General features: G+C 41.1%; 1 protein-coding gene across 1 annotated transcript in view; it reads left to right on the plus strand.

Annotated features, from left to right (window-relative positions):
* Nucleotides 1–20,699, plus strand: part of LOC136873911 (motile sperm domain-containing protein 2) — a 234,990-nt gene that overhangs the window by 137,914 nt on the left and 76,377 nt on the right. Inside the window, exon 6 of the mRNA XM_067147242.2 lies at nt 12,312–12,402. Within this exon, the coding sequence (XP_067003343.2) occupies nt 12,312–12,402 (91 nt within the window). The remainder of the gene's footprint in view (nt 1–12,311; nt 12,403–20,699) is intronic.

The raw sequence follows: 20,699 nt of genomic DNA on the forward strand, positions 1-20,699 counted from the left end.
CTTATGTTGGTCTTTGCTCTTCCAACTCCTGAACGCAACCTGTTGAGTACCTTCCATGTTGACCAGCTTTCCTTGTGGCCTGAAGGGAGTCTTTCGGACGGCGTCATCCATCCTGCAAGGTGGCTGGATCTGGAACGCCATGAATTCACTCTGAAGTTTGATGGTGATTCAGTGAGGCTTGCAGTTGTATGGAGAAAGCATTTCTTGACTTGAGCCGTTGGGTTGCTGGGTGGTACCCATAGTCATCAGGTTCAGTGCTTTAGATTTCTCCAGTCTGGATGCACACTCACGGTGAATATCTGGAGGTAGGATACCTGCTAGACAATAAACTTTATCAAGAGGTGTAGATCTCAAACATCCTGTAATGAGTCTACAGGTCTCATTTAAGGCGACATCCACTTGATTAGCATGACTAGATGTACACCAGACAGGGCCGACGTATTCTGCAGCTGAATAACCGAGGGCTATTGCTGAAGTTCTTAAAAGGAGAGGATGTGTCCTGCAGGTTGAACCCAATAATTTCCGGATAATATTGTTCCTTGCAAATACCTTCCTTCTTGTGTTCAGTGTGTTCTATAGGTTAGTGCTCAGTCAAGAGTTACTCCTAAATATTTGGGAGTGAAGCAGTGTTCTAATATTTTACCTTCCCAAATCACTTGCAATTTTCTCGCTTTCTGTCGATTTTTTAGATGGAAGGCACAGACTTGTGTTTTTGATGGGTTTGGCTTTAGTCGGTTCTCTTGGTAATAACCACTTGGAATTTGTAGAGCATCGGAGAGCTTCTCTTCAGCAAGTTCAGACATTTCCTCTTGAACTGCCAGAGCGACATCGTCTGCATAAATAAAGCTCTTTGTCCCTTGTGGGCGAGGCTGATCATTGGTGGTGTAGATGTTGAAAAGTATAGGAGCTAGCACACTCACTTGTGGAAGGCCATTCTTTAAATTCCTCCATCTACTCCTCTGGCCTTGGAATTCAACAAAAAGCCTTCTGTTCTGTGGAAAGCACTTGATCATTTGGGTGAGTTTATAGTCCTTAGTTATACTGTGCACTTTACAAAGCAGTATATGGTGATTAACTGTATCGTAGGCTGATGTCAAGTCAACAAAAACTACTCCAGTGACTTTGTTGTTTTCATAGCCATCTTCTATATATTTTGTGAGGTATGCCTGTCGTAAAAAGCGACTAAAAGGGGTAACCAAAGGATGATTGAATAGAACTGTGAGACTACTTGTGATTAGTACAACTACACGAGAAACACCATGGGTCCACTTTACTTGCGATTAGTATCGCTAGGTGGGTCACACCATAGGTTTATGATTAGTAGCATCGTAGGTGGGTCATTATGGGTTTCCAGTACTCGTGATTAGTACCACTATACGTGGAACACCATGGGTTTACATTGCCTGTGACTAGTACCGTTATGCGAGAGATATAACGGATCTGGATATTGCCTATGATTAGCACCACTATATGAGTGGCGCCATCGGTCTGTGTTGCCTGTGGTTAGTACCCACTATGTGAGGAACACCATGGAATAGTACGGTCTCTATGATTAATATCCTTATGTGAGGAACACCATGGGTTTGCGTTGCCTATGAGTGGTGCCATTATATGAGAAACGCCATAGGTCTGCATTACCTGTGCAAAGTACATTACCTTTGATTAGTACCACTATGTCAGGGACACGTGAGTCTGCGTTACTTGTGATTAGTACCACTATGTGAGGAACACCATGGTTCTACTTTACCATTATAAGGGGCCGGTGACCTGAATTTTGGACTACTTTAGTGAATAAGCATAATCTATTTAGGATTTTGCTTTAGAAGCAGTCCCTTGTTCAGTTATTTTATGGGAAGTTGTGGTATTGTGGGTCGGATCCACTGATCGTTTTACGTTCATAATCATTGTTCATCTTTGTCTTTTTGAATTCATCAGTGGATGGATTTTGGAATTATTTTAACTTTCAGTATTGTGAATTGGATCCGCTGATTATTTTAAATTCATATTCATTCTTTCGTTCTTCATCATGTCTTTGAATTTTGATCAGTGGATAAATCTTAGGGGCCAATGACCCAGATGTTAGACCCCTTTAAACAACAAGCATCATCATCATCATCATCATCATCGTTGAACAATAATGGGGATAATGGACTGCCTTGCTGGATCACTTTTGATCTGGAACCAGGATGAATGTTGTCACTAAATTGCTCACAGCTGGTATTGTGCTTATTCAGCATCTAAACTTCCCTCACAAGTCTCTCTGGCACATTCCCCTTTTTTTTTTTTTTTTTTTTTTTTTCAGGCATCCCCATATCTTATCTTGCCATGCTGTCATATGCCTGCTCATTATCCAGGAAAACTATGAACTGAGTATTTCTCCTATTATTGCTCCATTAACATAAGAACACTTGAGGAGTAGGTCTGAACCCATACTATTCCTCTTCTAACTGTGGCTCTAAGATGACTCGTAGTCTACTCTCCAAGATCAAGAATTTTAAGCCCATGAGAAAGGAAAGTTACTTGCCGGTGGTTGGAGCATTTTCAGCAATTTCCTTTCTTAAATGGGGATAATGATACCCTTGCTCAAATCAACAGGTATCTTGTCATCCTTCCATATTGAATCAGCACCATGTGTAACCACTGTAAACCCTGGACTTCCGCTGCTTTAATCATGTCCATATAAACTTTGATTCCTTGGGAGTTCTCTTATAGCACCTTCTTAAGTGCTGCTTCTGTTTCTGTAAGAGAATGTAATAGAAGGTTCCTCTGTGTCGCTTTGAACATCTTTTGTTCTCTTATCTGCTTCTGACCTGTTCATTATTATTATTATTATTATTATTGTTACGGACTTTTCCGTGGTAGGTAGAGGTGAAAGAAGGTGCGGGTGTGAATGGGTTTCAAGCTACGAAATTATAGTGCAATGTAAAATTAATTTAAAAGTTAACAAGGTTATATTTTCTTTTCGAAAACAAAGAAATAACAAGCATGGCAGGTACAAAGTAGCAATTCAAAAGGGGTTAGTTACAATATTTACAGAATTTGGGCTTCGCGCCCTGACTTCACAATGCTTGGGCAATCAGCTCAGTTTTACCTCAAACACAAGTTTTAACAGAGGGCGAGAAAACCCCATTTATACCTAGGAGCCCTTGCTCCAAATTACACTGAAAAACCTCCATGAGGCATACAACCCAGAATTTTCAAGAGAGCCACTCGCTCTCAAAATTTAAGCCTCTCCCAGGCCACACCAAACTCCACCTTCAAGTTGTCCTCAACGGACATAAACACAGGGGTAAAATACCCAATCTACTGAGGTCTATTAAAAGAAAAGCAGGTTAATTAAATGACCTCTAAAATAACAATTTGAGAGGAGGCGAACTTGCACTCCTAATACACTTTGATTAAGACCTACTTGGCACTAGGCCGTTAATACAAGGGCTAATCCCATGCTAAAGAGGTGACTTAAGAAAAGAACAATTTGTTTTACATTAACGAAAAATAGGTTGAGAAAATAAGTTCACCTCAAGACAATGTGAGTGGGAGCTCGAGAGGGTTAGCACTCTCTATCCCAATATGTCGTTTTAAAAGAGAATATATGAAAGGAGTAGTTACATATTAGGAAAAGGTTACATGGCTGAACGCTTAGAACCCGCCCCGAAAGTTAAACTGCTGAGCTAGCAAAGAAAGAAGTTATTAATCGGCCATTACCTTGTGTTGAACGGCTGGAGAAGAAAGAGGCGCTTCCCGCCCCCTGCTATGTACTTAACACACTGAAAGATGGAACAGAAGTGGCCTAGAGACCCAAAAATCAGCAGTTTAAATACTCTCGCGGAAGTTTCTAGGCGTTAGGGGAAAGAAAACACCCTCCCACAAACTCTTTATTGGATAGGACCCCGCAACAGATTCAAGTTGGGGGAAGATACATCTGATTGGATAGAAATTAATTGAAGAAATTCGGGATTGGATACATTCATAACAAGGGGAAGAAAAGGGGTAAATATTGCCAACTTAAACAATGATAGAAAGAAATTTAACAAAGAACAAACTCTTGAAATTAAATTTTCTCCAAAAAAAATAGTTCTTTGACTCCGCACTAGGTTGCACTATTGTAGATCTTCAGTAGTGTCCTCTAGAAGAGAAAGTTCACACTTCTTACTTCAAGCGAAACAAAAACACATCAAAAATGACACAGTTCAAAAACTCAAAATTTTCCACGTGGTGACATCTTCTGAGAAGGTAGAAAATTGATACTGTCAGTAAAGTTCAGACTTCCTCCAGCAGAGGAGTTTCACCTGGCGCAATTTTTAAATTAGCGGAGTGGAGGTGTACCGCCCGGTACAGACCTCCCCCCCCAAAAGTTCCTCCAGGGATGACACATGAAATCATTTTGAAACAAGGTCCAAGTTATGCTGTGGATATGAAGATTGATTGCAGAAGTATTTATAAGATTTTTTTAATTTGGTTTGATAGAGTTTCAAAATTTTGTTGTTGCAGATGAAGTAAAGTCTTTATATTTGTAGAAGTTGAATTTCTGAAGATAACTTTTTATACTTGAAAGTGAAGGAAAAAAAAAAATTTTCAAAGTCCACCAAATATTGCAGTTGAATTCCCAAGTGTAGTCATTACTTATAGTATCTGTTCATGTAGTAGATGGTGATGAAGTGGGATGGCCAGACCGGCCGTTGCGGCTTGCGTCCAAAGGAGGCCGCTCGGACCCCTCAAGTACCCTGAGATACCGCTCGCCCGCACTATGAGGGGAGCAGAGGTGTTGAAGCACGCCGCGCCCGCGGTGAACATAAACAGGCTGCGGGCAAGTAGCAGGTTGTGCGCCGCACATCAGCCTTGGCCGGGAGGAGAGCTCCGGCTCGCCGTGCACACGTCGTCCTCGCTGGGGCCGAGGGGGCCCGTCCTCAGCTCCAGTTGCTGCACGGCGCCGCGCGGCTGCGGGGGCACTGAAACATTAAAGCTTGGCGGCAGAATTGTGTTGGACCATCATCTTTTTTGAGGGTACAGGCTTGTGGAGAGGTTGAGGGGCCAGCGGCGTTCAAATATCCATGGCATGAGTCAAGCCACTGTGTGTATTGACGCAGGAGACGGGAGCGTGGTAATGGCCGAGGTAAGGACAGGAAGGCAGTTTAACAATCGGGGAGGTTTACAAGAAATGCTTACATATAAAATAAAATAGAAGGAGCAGAATGCCTTAAGAGTGGAACTCAAAAAAAATATAACCTTCATATTCCTATCAAATTATATGAAGCAAGTTGACACAAAATTTACACTGGTTTCACCTGTGACAGGTGAACCCTAAATATCCTCTCGGTGGCTGGATTGCTTACTAACAAGGTAACCGGCGTAAGAAAATCGAGAATGATGCATGGCCCATGAAATCTGGGGGCAAGCTTGCCCGCGGGAACAAAATTTTTGACCATCACCTGGTCACCTACCTTCAAAGGGGTGGGTCTCCGTCCACGATCATACCTTTCCCTAACCTTTTCATGAGACACTTTAAGATTGGCTTTAGCCTTCTTCCAAAGATCTTTAATGTTATCCGGATCTATTGTCTCGGGTAGAATGTCATTCAGAGACCAGAGGTTAGAGAGCGGCGAGTTGGGAACAAACTTGAACATCAAAGAAGCTGGAGTAAACTTGTGAGATTCATGAACCGCCGAATTCAAAGCAAAAGTTATCCAATGCAGGGACGTGTCCCACCTGGAATGATCTTCATGATGATAGGCAATAAGTGCGGACCTGAGATTACGGTTAACCCGTTCAGCCAGAGATGGTTGAGGGTAATAAGCAGAAGTAGTTACATGAGAGATTGATAAGTCAAAACAGAATTTACGAAATAAATTAGATGTAAAAGCCTTAGCATTATCAGATACAATATATTGACACGGACCAAAAGAAGCAAAAATAGAATTTAAGCAGGTAATGGTAGACTGAGCGGTAGCCAGCTTTGTCGGAAATAACCAAGAAAATCTGGTAAAACCATCTACGCACACAAAGATGAACTTGTTAGCATTACCCTTTGACTGGGGGAAGGGTCCTACATAATCGATATACAGACGTTCCATGGGGCGCGACGCTTGATGCGAAGACAAAAGGCCTACCTTGGTGGACATGGTGGGTTTACTGAGCAAACAAGATTTACAAGCTTTTACAAGTTCCCGGATTTCACCGTCCATACCTTTCCAGATGAACATTTCACGAATCTTCTCACGAGTTTTAAAGATTCCAAGATGCCCTCCTAATGGGGTCTCATGATAATACTTGAAGATCATAGGTACAAGAACAGCTGGAACGACGACTTTCATCATCCTATCATGCCTCGATGGGCAACATAGAACACCATTCCTCAGAACATAAGGGACAACATGTTCCCCAGAAGAAAGGGTTTCCATTATCGGAGCCAGCGTCGGATCTTCACGTTGATATTTCTCAATATCCCTAAAAAGCATGGGAGCATCTGTTAAGATGGCATTAACACCAGATAGTATGGACTCGGGAGGTGATGAACTGTCGACCGGTTCGTGGGTCTCGACGTCGTTATGAAACATACGGCTGAGTCCATCAGCAACAACATTTTTGGTACCTCTGATATGTCTAACATCAAACTGGAAGGCGGAAATACGAATAGCCCAGCGGGCTATACGACCAGTACGACGCGGCCTACCTAAGACCCAGCTTAATGCTTGATTATCTGTCTCCAGGTCGAATTTGACATGTTCCAGATAGAGACGGAACTTTTCTAAGGCAAATAAGACTGCCAACCCTTCGAGCTCATAGATGAAATACTTGGCTTCTTGAGCCGATAGAGTCCTAGATGCATAGGCGATGGGTCGCCTCCCTAGTTCAGTCTCTTGAAGAAGGACTGCAGCTACTGCTGACGACGACGCGTCGGTTTGGACGATGAATTTCTTCGAGAAATCAGGCATAGCAAGTACAGGGGCATTACAAAGCGCTAATTTAAGATCTTCAAAAGCGGCTTGTTGAGAAGGTCCCCACTCGAATTTGATGCCTTTCCTACGAAGAAGGTTTAAGGGCGCCGCTCTATTAGCAAAGTTAGGAATGAACTTCCTGAAGAAATTCACCATACCAATGAACCTGGCGATACCTTTAATGTCCTTGGGAGGTTTAAAATCACGGATGGCCTGTGTTCTAGAATGATCGACTGCTACACCATCGGGTGACACAATATGCCCTAAGAATGACATAGAGGGCTTAGCAAAGGCAACCTTGGACAACTTAACAGTTAACCCAGCCTTACGAAGGCGATCGAGAACTTCTCGCAAATGATCTAGATGTTCTTCAAAAGTCTCTGAAAATACGACGACATCATCTAAATAGTGATATAAGTACTCGAATTTGATGTCGGAGAAGACCCTATCTAGTAGCCTAGTGAGCACAGCTGCCCCCGTGGGGAGCCCGAAAGGCACGCGGTTGTATTCGTATAAATTCCAGTCCGTGGCAAACGCTGTAAGGTGTTTAGACTCTTCGGCAAGGGGAATTTGATTATAGGCCTGATTCAAGTCCAAGATAGTGAAGAACTTGGCCTTACGAAACCATGAAAAGCAAGAATGAAGGTCAGGAAGGGGCACAGATTGCAACACCACCTTCCGATTGAGAGCCCTGTAATCAATGACAGGCCTGAAGCCTCCTTGGGGTTTCGGGACTAGAAATATAGGCGATGAATACGCCGACTTAGAGGGCCTAATAATACCATCCTTCAACATCTGATCGATAATTTCTTTCAGAGCCTTCATTTTAGGTGGAGATAGCCTATACGGTGGAAAACGGACAGGAATCGAATCCGTGACCTCAATTTTGTATTCAATAAGGTCAGTAACACCAAGAGTATCAGAGAACACCTCTGGAAATGACTGACATAATTTACGAATACTATCAGCCCGCTCCTCAGGTAGATGTCTAAGGTCTAACAACATCTCATCCTGGGTAGGCGAAATAGAAGAACATGACACAGAATTACACTTTAATAGTGGTATTTTACAACTAGAAGCAAATTTGAATGTGCACGACCTAGACTGGAGATCGAGCACAAGACCAGTGTGAGAAATAAAGTCAGCTCCCAATATAATGGGGCAAGACAGGTGCTTGGCCACAAACAATTTAATTTTCCAAGTAAACTTAAAAATACGAATTTTGACCAGTACGGAACCTAGAATTTCTAATGGAGATGAATTAGCCGAAACATATTGAATAGAAGATGAGACATAGTCAGGAAGTTTACAAACCGATTTCAATTTAGAATACCATTCAGCCGAAATAATCGAACAAACACTGCCTGAATCTAAGAGAGCTGTTATAGGCTCGTTATTTAACTCAATCTTAAGAAAAGGAACAGGTGCGGGGGGTATCCGCCGCAATCCTAAGACACTCTTTGGGACCTTCAAAAGATGAATTCGAAGACTTATCGTTCCCTGAATTCTCGACCTTTTTGCCAGGGGCTGAGCCTTGGGAAGCAGAATTAGTTGACTCAGCCGCAGCCACTAGTCACTTTTGATTGTTGTTGGAAGTTACACCAGAAGTTGAGCAGGAGGGGGTGCTTTTCGAATTGGGACAATTCTTTGCGATATGTGAGAAAGCCCCACATTTAAAACAGCCTTGTGATGAACCAGCTCCATTATTTGCCCTACTAGTTTTGATCAGAGGACACTTATTGCGCAGATGGTCAGGCGACCCGCAAGCATAACATTTACCGGGGGTGACTGATCGGCAAGGTGGAGGCCGAGTATTACTAATGGAAGGCGGGGGTTCTTTCGCGACACGCAAAGAATCGGCGTATCTAACTCCTTCCGCTGAGACGGCCAATGCTTCAAGTTCCGAGAAAGTTTGCGGGCACGCCGCGAAACACAAATATGACCTATAGGGAGGTGAAATTCCCTCTACAATAGCCTGTACAATCTGATCTTCAGGAAAATGAAGGGCAAACACCCTAGTATAAAACTTAATGTCCTGTATGAAATCAGCCAAGTTTTCATCCAAGCGCTGTACACGATAATAGTACTTCTGAATAAGGGAGGACCTGGCCCTAGCAGGGATGAAGTTAGCTAGCAAATGGGCATGGAAATCCTCAATAGATGATTGCTCGGCAATGGCTCTTACTATTTTATCAGAGAGAATACCAATAGCATACGGATAGATAATTTGCAAGATTTGACATGGAGAAAGAGAAAAAACAAGGGCATGATCCTGGAATTCCACTAGAAATCTTAAAAATGAAATTACATCACTGGTGGTATTAACGGAAAACTTAGAGATACCTCTGAGCAACATTGCCAATGGATGAGGCAAGCTGCTAAACCCGGGTGACATAGTAGGTAAAGGTTTCAATGGCAAGGAAGTTAATTCAGAACGGATGTTACTCAGCGATGCACGGCGTTCAGACTCGTTGTCCAATGGGGCAGGGATAGTTTGAGCAGCAACGGTTATTCTATTAACTTCTCCCTTGGGAGGCGCTTCCTCACTACCTGCATTTACTATGGTGGGTTGATCAGATTTGGGAGGAACTTCCCCAGTTAACAATTGAGTGACCTTACTAGATAATTCGGAAATATTTTCCAGGAGCGTACTAGCTTCCTTCCTCTGAACATCATTCAGTTTTAGAGACAACAGATCGTTAACCCTATTCGAAAAATGATATAGCCTGCCTTGCACACGCTTAATTTGATTAGGAGACGGATCATTTTCATCAAAAAAACTAACTACAGAAGGTAGCCCAGTAATATTCTCCGTGATCGTGGAAAGAGAGTCGTCAATTTCTTTCTCTCCCAAATTGGGGATGGAAATGGGCAAATCAAGGGACTCTCTAAGTTTGTTAGTGTCTATTGCAACCGTGCCTCCAGATTGCACATTTCTGATAGTTAATTCATAGATCAACTCCTCCTTACGCAAATAGTTAAGAAGGAGAACATCGCGAGGGCCGGGCATGATGACAGACCAATTTTGAAAAACTCAAAAAATTCCAGCAACTGGGAAAATAGTTAGAGTTCGGAACAAACAATATTTAGCCGTCAAAAGGGGCTAAATTGAGACCCATTCAACCACGCTCTGCTACCACTTGTTACGGACTTTTCCGTGGTAGGTAGAGGTGAAAGAAGGTGCGGGTGTGAATGGGTTTCAAGCTACGAAATTATAGTGCAATGTAAAATTAATTTAAAAGTTAACAAGGTTATATTTTCTTTTCGAAAACAAAGAAATAACAAGCATGGCAGGTACAAAGTAGCAATTCAAAAGGGGTTAGTTACAATATTTACAGAATTTGGGCTTCGCGCCCTGACTTCACAATGCTTGGGCAATCAGCTCAGTTTTACCTCAAACACAAGTTTTAACAGAGGGGGAGAAAACCCCATTTATACCTAGGAGCCCTTGCTCCAAATTACACTGAAAAACCTCCATGAGGCATACAACCCAGAATTTTCAAAAGAGCCACTCGCTCTCAAAATTTAAGCCTCTCCCAGGCCACACCAAACTCCACCTTCAAGTTGTCCTCAACGGACATAAACACAGGGGTAAAATACCCAATCTACTGAGGTCTATTAAAAGAAAAGCAGGTTAATTAAATGACCTCTAAAATAACAATTTGAGAGGAGGCGAACTTGCACTCCTAATACACTTTGATTAAGACCTACTTGGCACTAGGCCGTTAATACAAGGGCTAATCCCATGCTAAAGAGGTGACTTAAGAAAAGAACAATTTGTTTTACATTAACGAAAAATAGGTTGAGAAAATAAGTTCACCTCAAGACAATGTGAGTGGGAGCTCGAGAGGGTTAGCACTCTCTATCCCAATATGTCGTTTTAAAAGAGAATATATGAAAGGAGTAGTTACATATTAGGAAAAGGTTACATGGCTGAACGCTTAGAACCCGCCCCGAAAGTTAAACTGCTGAGCTAGCAAAGAAAGAAGTTATTAATCGGCCATTACCTTGTGTTGAACGGCTGGAGAAGAAAGAGGCGCTTCCCGCCCCCTGCTATGTACTTAACACACTGAAAGATGGAACAGAAGTGGCCTAGAGACCCAAAAATCAGCAGTTTAAATACTCTCGCGGAAGTTTCTAGGCGTTAGGGGAAAGAAAACACCCTCCCACAAACTCTTTATTGGATAGGACCCCGCAACAGATTCAAGTTGGGGGAAGATACATCTGATTGGATAGAAATTAATTGAAGAAATTCGGGATTGGATACATTCATAACAAGGGGAAGAAAAGGGGTAAATATTGCCAACTTAAACAATGATAGAAAGAAATTTAACAAAGAACAAACTCTTGAAATTAAATTTTCTCCAAAAAAAATAGTTCTTTGACTCCGCACTAGGTTGCACTATTGTAGATCTTCAGTAGTGTCCTCTAGAAGAGAAAGTTCACACTTCTTACTTCAAGCGAAACAAAAACACATCAAAAATGACACAGTTCAAAAACTCAAAATTTTCCACGTGGTGACATCTTCTGAGAAGGTAGAAAATTGATACTGTCAGTAAAGTTCAGACTTCCTCCAGCAGAGGAGTTTCACCTGGCGCAATTTTTAAATTAGCGGAGTGGAGGTGTACCGCCCGGTACAATTATTATTATTATTATTATTATTATTATTATTATTATTATTATTATTATTATTATTATTATCATTATTACTATCATCATCATCGGTTTTACATCCTACCAACTACATTTATGATTTTTGGATATGCTGATGTGCCCGAATTCTGTCCTGCAAAAGTTCTTTGATGTGCCAGTATGTATTTGAGCACCTCCAAATACCACCGGACTGGGCCGGAATTAAACCTTCTAACTTAAGCTCAGAAGGCCAGCGCTCTACTGCCTGAACTACCCAGTGTGGCTCTGACCTGTTCAAGAAGTGATTAAAATGATTCCTGAGAACCTCCTTCATGTCCTGTTCTTTCCTAGCCAGGTTTCCTTAGGGATCCTTAGTTGCCTTCATGGTTTCAACTGCTTTCCTTTTGTTATTCATCACTAAACAATAGTTTCATATTGTCTCCCCTGTCTTCCTCAAATTTTTAAGTAAAGTTCTTCCTGCACTTCATCTTCCCCTCTTCAACTACTCTTTTAACTCTGTTTCTTTTCCTGGTAAACTTTTTCAAGGTTGCTGATCTACAACTGATGCTGTATAAAAATAAATGGCTAGTAACTCTTGTGTAAGAATATTATCTGTTAGATTAGAGAAGAAAACCATGAGCTGCTATCTCCTCTTCAAAGACAAATCTGCTATTAACTGTTCAGTTTATGTAAATTGTAACCTGAGCATTTTAGAGCATTTTCTAACTACCTTTTCATTTTTAGGTGCATTTTGCAGATGGTTCACCTTTGGTTGAAACACCATCTAGTGGATTTGGTGATGTGATTTCTAAAATTGATGGAGCAAATAGGTCTAGTAAGTAAAATATACTAGTAAAGAAATAAACAAGCCTTTTTGTGATTGAATTATGTATTCGTAGGGTACGTATTGCATATATTTATGTATGATTATTCTTTTTTTAGTGCTCCATTTATGTAGCATATGTACTTCTTGAAGATAAAAACAGTATATGTTATATCATGAATATTCTGTACACCAGGAGTGCAGAAATTTTCTCTAAATTGAGGAGCCGGACCAAATGTTTAGGAGCCAGCAAGAATCCCCCTCAGCCTGATATCCACAAATAGAGTTGTGCTATTTAGCACACCTTGATATTAGTTTTTCTTACCTTAACATTTAAACTGTCCAGAAATATTAAATTTAAAAGCTGTAGTAGGACTAATAACTGAAAATGCTAGTGTCCCTTTTGTATTACAAAATTCAGAAGATACTGAACATAGACTTACAATCTTACAGAATAATGACCTAATTCTTGCATTGGTCCACAGCCCTTGCAGGATCAAATACATTTACTGCAGTGATGTACCTTCAGATTTAAACATCATCAAATGACACGATGTATTTGTTTTGTAATGATTATCTAAATCTGTTTGAATAAGGTTTGTCTGATTGAATCCTCACTTACACAATAGATAGTAGTTGTCCCAGAATAGGAAATCGGTCACTGCTTGCCAACTCCAACAGCTCAGACAATTTTTTCCTCTTCCGAGAACTTTGAACTAGTAACACTTATTTTAAATGCATTATATGTAGTTTCCACCATTTTCACATTTTGCAAGTTGCTCTCTGAAATTTTCTGCCGAGATTTCATCAACATAATTTTCTGATCAATTCCAGTTGGCCATGGAAAGGTATCAGATAAGGTTGTGCATTTCTGTACAATTTTATGAACCAAAAATCTTTCCTTCAATTATGTGACACTAATGACTTACCAATTTTTCTTTCTGCAAATTGACAGCAGAGAGAGCTGCTGGTCCAACTCCCTTCAGTTGAATGTCTTAGAAAATGCCACTACTGCAGGTGTTTGTTAAAAATTTATCTTTATTTGGACCAGTGGCAGTTTTGAATAATTTTTTACATACATACATACATACATACATACATACATACATACATTATCATTATAGACTGTTATGCCTTTCAGCGTCCAGTCTGCAAGCCTCTGTGAATTTACTAAACGTCGCCACAATCCTCGATTTGCAACTAGTGTTGTGGCCTCATTTAGTTCTGTACCTCTCATCCTTAAATCGTTAGAAACCGGGTCTAACCATCGTCGTCTCGGTCTAACTCTACTTCTCTTACCCTCCATAGCAGAGTCCATTATTCTCCTAGGTAACCTATCCTCCATTCGCCTCACATGACCCCACCACTGAAGCCAGTTTATGAGTACAGCTTCATCCATAGAGTTCATTCCTAAATTAGCCTTTTTCTCCTCATTCCGAATACCATCCTGCCATTGTTCCCACCTGTTTGTACCAGCAATCATTCTTGCTACTTTCATGTCTGTTACTTCTAACTTATGAATAAGATATCCTGAGTCCACCCAGCTTTCGCTCCCATAAAACAAAGTTGGTCTGAAAACAGACCGATGTAAAGATAGTTTCGTCTGGGAGCTGACTTCCTTCTTACAGAATACTGTTGATCGCAACTGCGAGTTCACTGCATTAGCTTTACGAGACCTTGATTCAATCTCACTTACTATATTACCATCCTGGGAGAACACACAACCTAAATACTTGAAATTATCGACCTGTTCTAGCTTTGTATCACTAATCTGACTTTCAATTCTGTTGAATTTCTTACCTACTGACATCAATTTAGTCTTCGAGAGGTTAATTTTCATACCATACTCATTGCACCTATTTTCAAGTTCCAAGATATTAGACTTCAGGCTTTCGGCACAATCTGCCATTAAGACCAAGTTGTTAGCATAGGCCAGACTTCTTATTACATTTCCACCTAACTGAATCCCTCCCTGCCATTTTATACCTTTCAGCAGATGATCCATGTAAACTACAAACAGCAAAGGTGAAAGATTACAGCCTTGTCTAACCCCTGTAAGTACCCTGAACCAAGAACTCATTCTACCATCAATTCTCACTGAAGGTTAATTGTCAACATAAATACCTTCGAATGATTTTAATAATCTACCTTTAATTCCATAGTCCCCCAGTATGGTGAACATCTTTTCCCTCGGTACCCTGTCATATGCTTTCTCTAGATCTACGAAACATAAACACAACTGCCTATTCCTCTCGTAGCATTTTTCAATTACCTGGCGCATAATGAAAATCTGATCAGCCTCTCTGTGGTCTGAAACCACACTGGGTTTCATCCAACTTCCTCTCAACGATTGATCGCACCCTCCCTTCCAAGATGCCAGTGAATACTTTGCCTGGTATACTAATCAATGAGATACCTCGATAGTTGTTTCAATCCTTCCCGTTCCCTTGCTTATAGATAGGTGCAATTACTGCTTTTGTCCAATCTGAAGGTACCTTACCAACACTCCATTCTAATCTTACTACTCTATTAAGCCATTTCATCCCTGCCTTCCCACTATACTTCACCATTTCAGGTCTAATTTCATCTATTCCTGCTGCTTTATGACATTGGAGTTTATTTACCATCCTTTCCACTTCCTCAAGCATAATTTCACCAACATCATTTTCCTCCTCCCCATGAGCTTGGCTGTTCGCAACACCACCAGAATGATTTCCTTTTACATTGAGAAGATGTTCAAAATATTCCCTCCACCTCTCCAGTGATTCCCTGGGATCTACTATGAGTTCACCTGAATTACTCAAAACACTGTTCATTTCCTTTTTCCCTCCCTTCCTAAGATACTTTATTACTGTCCAGAAAGGTTTCCCTGCTGCTTGACCTAGCCTTTCAAGGTTGTTACCAAAATCTTCCCATGACTTCTTTTTGGATTCAACAACTATTTGTTTTGCTCTGTTTTATCTGCATACAAATCCCTGTCTGCCTCGGCCCTTGTTGGAGCCATTTCTGATAAGCCTTCTTTTTATGTTTACAAGCTGCTCTCACTTCATCATTCCTCCAAGATGTTCGCCTTTTCCCATCTTTACACACAGTTGTTCCTAGGTATTCCCTTGGTGTTTCTACTACAGCATCCCTGTATGCCACCCTTTCACTTTCTATATCCTGAACCTGTCTACTGTTGGAAAATTCTCACTAATCATATCCATGTACTTCTGTTTAATTTCCTCGTCCTGGAGATTTTCTACCCTTAGTCGTTTGCAGACAGATTTCACTTTCTCTACCCTAGTCCTAGAGATACTTAGTTCACTACAGATCAGATAGTGGTCTGTATCATCGAAAAATCCACAGAAAACTTGTACATTTCTAACAGATTTCCTGAATTCGAAGTCTGTTAAGATATAGTCTATTATGGATCTGGTTCCCCTAGCCCCCCATGTGTAGCGGTGAATAGCCTTATGCTTGAAGAATGTATTCATAACAGCTAAACCCATACTAGCACAGAAGTCCAGCAAACACTTCCCATTCCCATTAGCTTCCATATCTTCCCCACATTTACCAATCACCCTTTCGTATCCTTCAGTTCTATTCCCAACTCTCGCATTAAAATCGCCCATTAGCACTATTCTATCCTTGCTGTTGACCCTGACCACGATGTCACTCAATGCTTCATAAAACTTGTCAACCTCATCCTCATCTGCACGCTCACATGGTGAATACACGGACACAGTTCTAGTCCTAATTCCTCCAACTGACAAATCTACCCACATTATTCGCTCATTTACGTGCCTAACAGAAACTGTGTTGCGTGCAATGGTATTCCTGATAAAGAACCCTAACCCTACCCCAGACTTTGCCCTTCCCTTTCTAACACCCGTCAAGTACACTTTATAATCTCCTATCTCCTCCTCATCTCCCCTTACCCGAATATCACTTACTCCTAGCACATCCAAATGCATCCTCTTTGCTGACTCAGCCAGTTCTACTTTCTTTCTTCCATAAGCCCCATTAATATTGATAGCTCCCCATTGAATTCCATTTCGTTCGCCAAATTGTTTCCAAGGAGTCCCTCGCCTGTCAAATGGGAGTGGGACTCCGTTACTCCCATAGGTCCGAGGCTTGCTTAAAATGTTCTGAGCTCGGTAAATTCATGAAGTAGAATGCTACCCTACTTGCACATAGTCGAAGTGAGGATCTCTCCTCTAACGGGTTATGGACCACCGGTGAATTGTATAGTCCTAGCCACCTGAGCACAAGGAGGGCGATGACTCCGAATATGTCTGAGATGCCCACTCTCATTCCATAGCAACTGGTATCCCGACTCTCAGGACCACTTACTAGGCCACTCAGCCGTTGCCCATGGTTTACGAACTAGGACGTGACTTCAGTATCCCACAAACATGAATTTTTTATGAATCTGTATTTACTTTTTACACAACTCCCCCTGAAATTGGAGAGACAAATTGTTCTGGATTTCTAAAAGATCCAGAAGAAATGCAGCATATGAACAAATGTAAAATCAGTGAGTTTTCTTAGAAGACCTTTTGCGACTGGAGCTGCTTTTTCTTTACTTGCAGTTGCATTTTCCAAGTGCACAATGTCACATTTCCAGTCATTCAGTACTGCTGATACACAACCAACCTTGCTGATCATCCATCTTACACTGTAGTGTAACGTTAGTAACGAAGTTCATCAAAATAGTCTACTTATTTTTTACAGCACTTAATACACTTCATTGAAGCTCATGCGCTATGCAGTCCACAGCAACAATATGTTTGACCTTTTGTCTAATGTTATGAAATAATCCATTGCGTCCACCAAGCAGAGAAGTAGCACCATCTTTTCCAGTGCCAACTACCTTTGAACCAGACAACCATTCTGAAATGACAAGTTTTTCAAGTTCCTTTTTAAGTGTTCCCATTTACCCAGCTATACTTCCACTTTCTAAAGGTGTGAGTGATAGGAAAGCTACTTCAATTTTGAAGTTCCTTCCAAATCTTACATAGAGAATTAGTTCTTCCACAAATCCACTGTCCACTGATCCATCCAGCAGTAAACTAACACAGCTTGCATCTTTCAGAAATTAAATCACATCTTAGCATCTGAGCTATTTGATTGATAAATTCCTTGTAACTAGTTCTGTTGCCATACATCTCTCTCAGCACTGCTCTCAATTTCTCACTCAGTTCTATAATTCAGGAAAATCTGTGAATGGCTTATTATTCTTTGCAATACCACATGTAATATTGAAAAGGTTCTTCAAATTGCCAAACACATCAGAATTCATTTTCTTTGCACACATGGACAGAGATGTTGTTTCTGAAAAAACTTATTACAAACTGCCACACAGTTTCTGTATTGAAAAGATTTGTTATGTTCTTAAATGTCTCTAGTTTAAATGGCCTTGTAAAACCTGTTACAATTTTTTTTAGACTTGTCGGAAGAATTTGGAAACAATACACACGAGTTACATTGAGCAACACCTGTAGTTTCATCAAATGTTAGCCAAGGCAGTTTCTTATACCACTCTTCTTTGATTTTTTTTTTTACCTTGTTGTAGCCCTACTGCAAATGCTACATTTCTCACTTCAGGTTTAATTTCATTTACAGGCTCTCTTGCTGATGTACTGAAAGCCTGAACGTCTGTGCTGATTATGGAAGAACCAGTTGTATATTGTGTGTCTTTGTATTCTCCCAATACCTGCTTAATATGTATAGAAGTTGTGTAGAATTGCATCATATTAGCCTGGTTGGATTGGTTATCATAGCTGGGTTTCTTATTGCGTCTCATGTTTGAAGGCTAGCACAATATTAAATGCCCACACAAACATAACTTTTATGATTTACATACCTAAGCCCTGCATGTATTAAAACTTGAATCATAACGAAGGACAAATGTAGAATCATTAAAATGTAAACACAGTATCATAGGTTCATTGTACATTGACTACATGTGACTATAAAGTAATTAGTTCTCAGTTCTTCCACCAAAGACTTGCTGCTGTAACAGATAAGGGACAACTGCATTGTGCAGGTTGGTTATCCACTACCATTAGTACAAATACTTCATTCGTAGATATATGTTGATGGTCCTGTGCAGCCAAAAATATATGTACTCTCTTTGGTCTCAGTTATTTCTTTTCAATAAATCATGGTGTGGTTTTTAAGCTTTTTCAGTGACCTCATGTCATATGACATAGAACATTTGTTGCAGATTGATGGGTAGGAGAAGAAAGTAAGTATGAAAAATTGGAAGAAAAAAAAATTATTTTCGGGGAACCAAAATTTATTGCATACTATGAAGGTTGGAACTTAAATAGTGGCAACTATTTATTTACAACAAATACAAAAGAATTACATGTTAGCAACCTTTACTGTCCTTCAATGTAGTCACCAGCGTTGTGTATAACCCATCGCCAGCGATGTGAAAGTCGTAGTATACCTTTAGCAGAGCCTGTTCTGAATAGCCTTATGCTTGAAGAATGTATTCATAACAGCTAAACCCATACTAGCACAGAAGTCCAGCAAACACTTCCCATTCCCATTAGCTTCCAACTCTGCAACAGTTCTAAAGCGAATGCCACGAAGTGGTTTCTTCATCTTGGGAATCAAATCGAAGTTACAAGGACTTAAGTCTGGGGAGTTTGGTGGATGGCACAGTACTTCGCAGTCCCATGGACCGAACAAATCAGCCACAGCTTGCACTGTATGCGCCCGAGCATTGTCATGCAAACTGATGGGTGGATTCTGCAGAAAGTGTTGCTGCTTCTTTCTCGAAGCTGGTCGCAGGTGGTGCTCCAAAAACGAACAGTAATACTGTGCATTGACGGTCTGCCGTGGAGGAATGTAATGCGTTAGGATAACACCATCACAGTCGAACACGAGGATGACCATAACTTTCACCATACTGGGGCTCTGACGAACTTTCGACTTTGGTGGTGACCCATAATGACGCCATTCGTTCGATTGGCATTTCAGTTTTGGCTCGTACGATTTGGCCCATGTCTCATCCAGAGTTATGATGCGGCGTAAGAAAGTCTCTCCTTCATGCTCATAGCGCTCCAAGTGTGTCTTAGCGGCGTCATAACAGAACCATTTGTGCATTTCCGTCAAATCATGTGGAACCCATCATGATGCAATTTTTCGCATGCCCAGGCGTTCCTTCAGGATGTGAAGTACAGTCGTATGTGCTGATCCGGTTTTTTGGGGGAGCTCACGAATCGTCTGGTTTCAGTCACTGTCCAGTAACACGGCACTTCTTCACTGACGCTCGTAGGACGACCTGCCTGATGAATGTTCGCCACAGTTTGCCGACCATCGTTGAAGGCTTTTAACCAACATGCCACTGTTCTGTAAGGCAATGCAGATGCCCTGCAAGCCTCTTGAAGACCTCGATGACACTCGTGCTGTACAACCTCTGGCACATTCAATCTTGATCCAACTCCGTTGTTCCTGTTTGGAAAACATAGTGACAGGGTAACGTTAGATCGCTAGCTCACAAGTGACTGTTTCTCTCACTTGTGCACACGCAGGTGATGTAGGAAGGGCGAGTCTATTTGCTCTGAGGTAAGGTAGGTATGTAACCAACATGTGCTATTGCATAGCATCTCCACAGCAGTGTTGCCACTATTTAAGTTCCAACCCTCATATAAACTTCATTTTTGGGTCCGTATGACAAGATATTATTGAAATGTTTGACTGATACCGTGAGGTTCCACCTATTCAATACAACTTGTAATCTTATAGATTACATATGCTTTATTTTGACGTTCCGTACGTAGTACTGGGAAATGCATCCTCAGATATCCAACATCTTTGAACTGCTGCTCCCTTAAAAACTATCAGTGGTGGCAAAGTTGTGCCATCTGCAGAAACAGAAGCCAAAACTGTAGTACTCTCCCACCCAGAACCCCCCGACACTCGATCCAAAGGCTTTCCTTTCTCTCCAATAGCCCTCAGTTTCGTTGGATCACTTCCGAAGCCAGATTCATCTGCATTAAAAATAAATGCAGCCTTGCTGAGATCCCCTTTAACACTGATACTTTCATGTAAGGTATCTAAATCATCATAAAAAGAGTACACAACATGAGGATCTCTTGCCACCATTCACGCTTTCTGAAAATGTTGAGGCTTTTTTAAGGAAACCTGTGGATGAAACCACATGAAACCATGGTACCAGTCATTGCCTGGTATACAATTTTTGAAAGGAGTAGGAATATTATTAGCTCTAACATAATCTGCCACTAACTTCTTCAGTTCCTCTTTATGGCATGGATAACCCATTTTTGCACTAGCTATCAGTCACTGCAATT

This window comes from Anabrus simplex, chromosome 5, assembly GCF_040414725.1.
Source record: "Anabrus simplex isolate iqAnaSimp1 chromosome 5, ASM4041472v1, whole genome shotgun sequence".
NCBI lineage: Eukaryota > Metazoa > Arthropoda > Insecta > Orthoptera > Tettigoniidae > Anabrus > Anabrus simplex.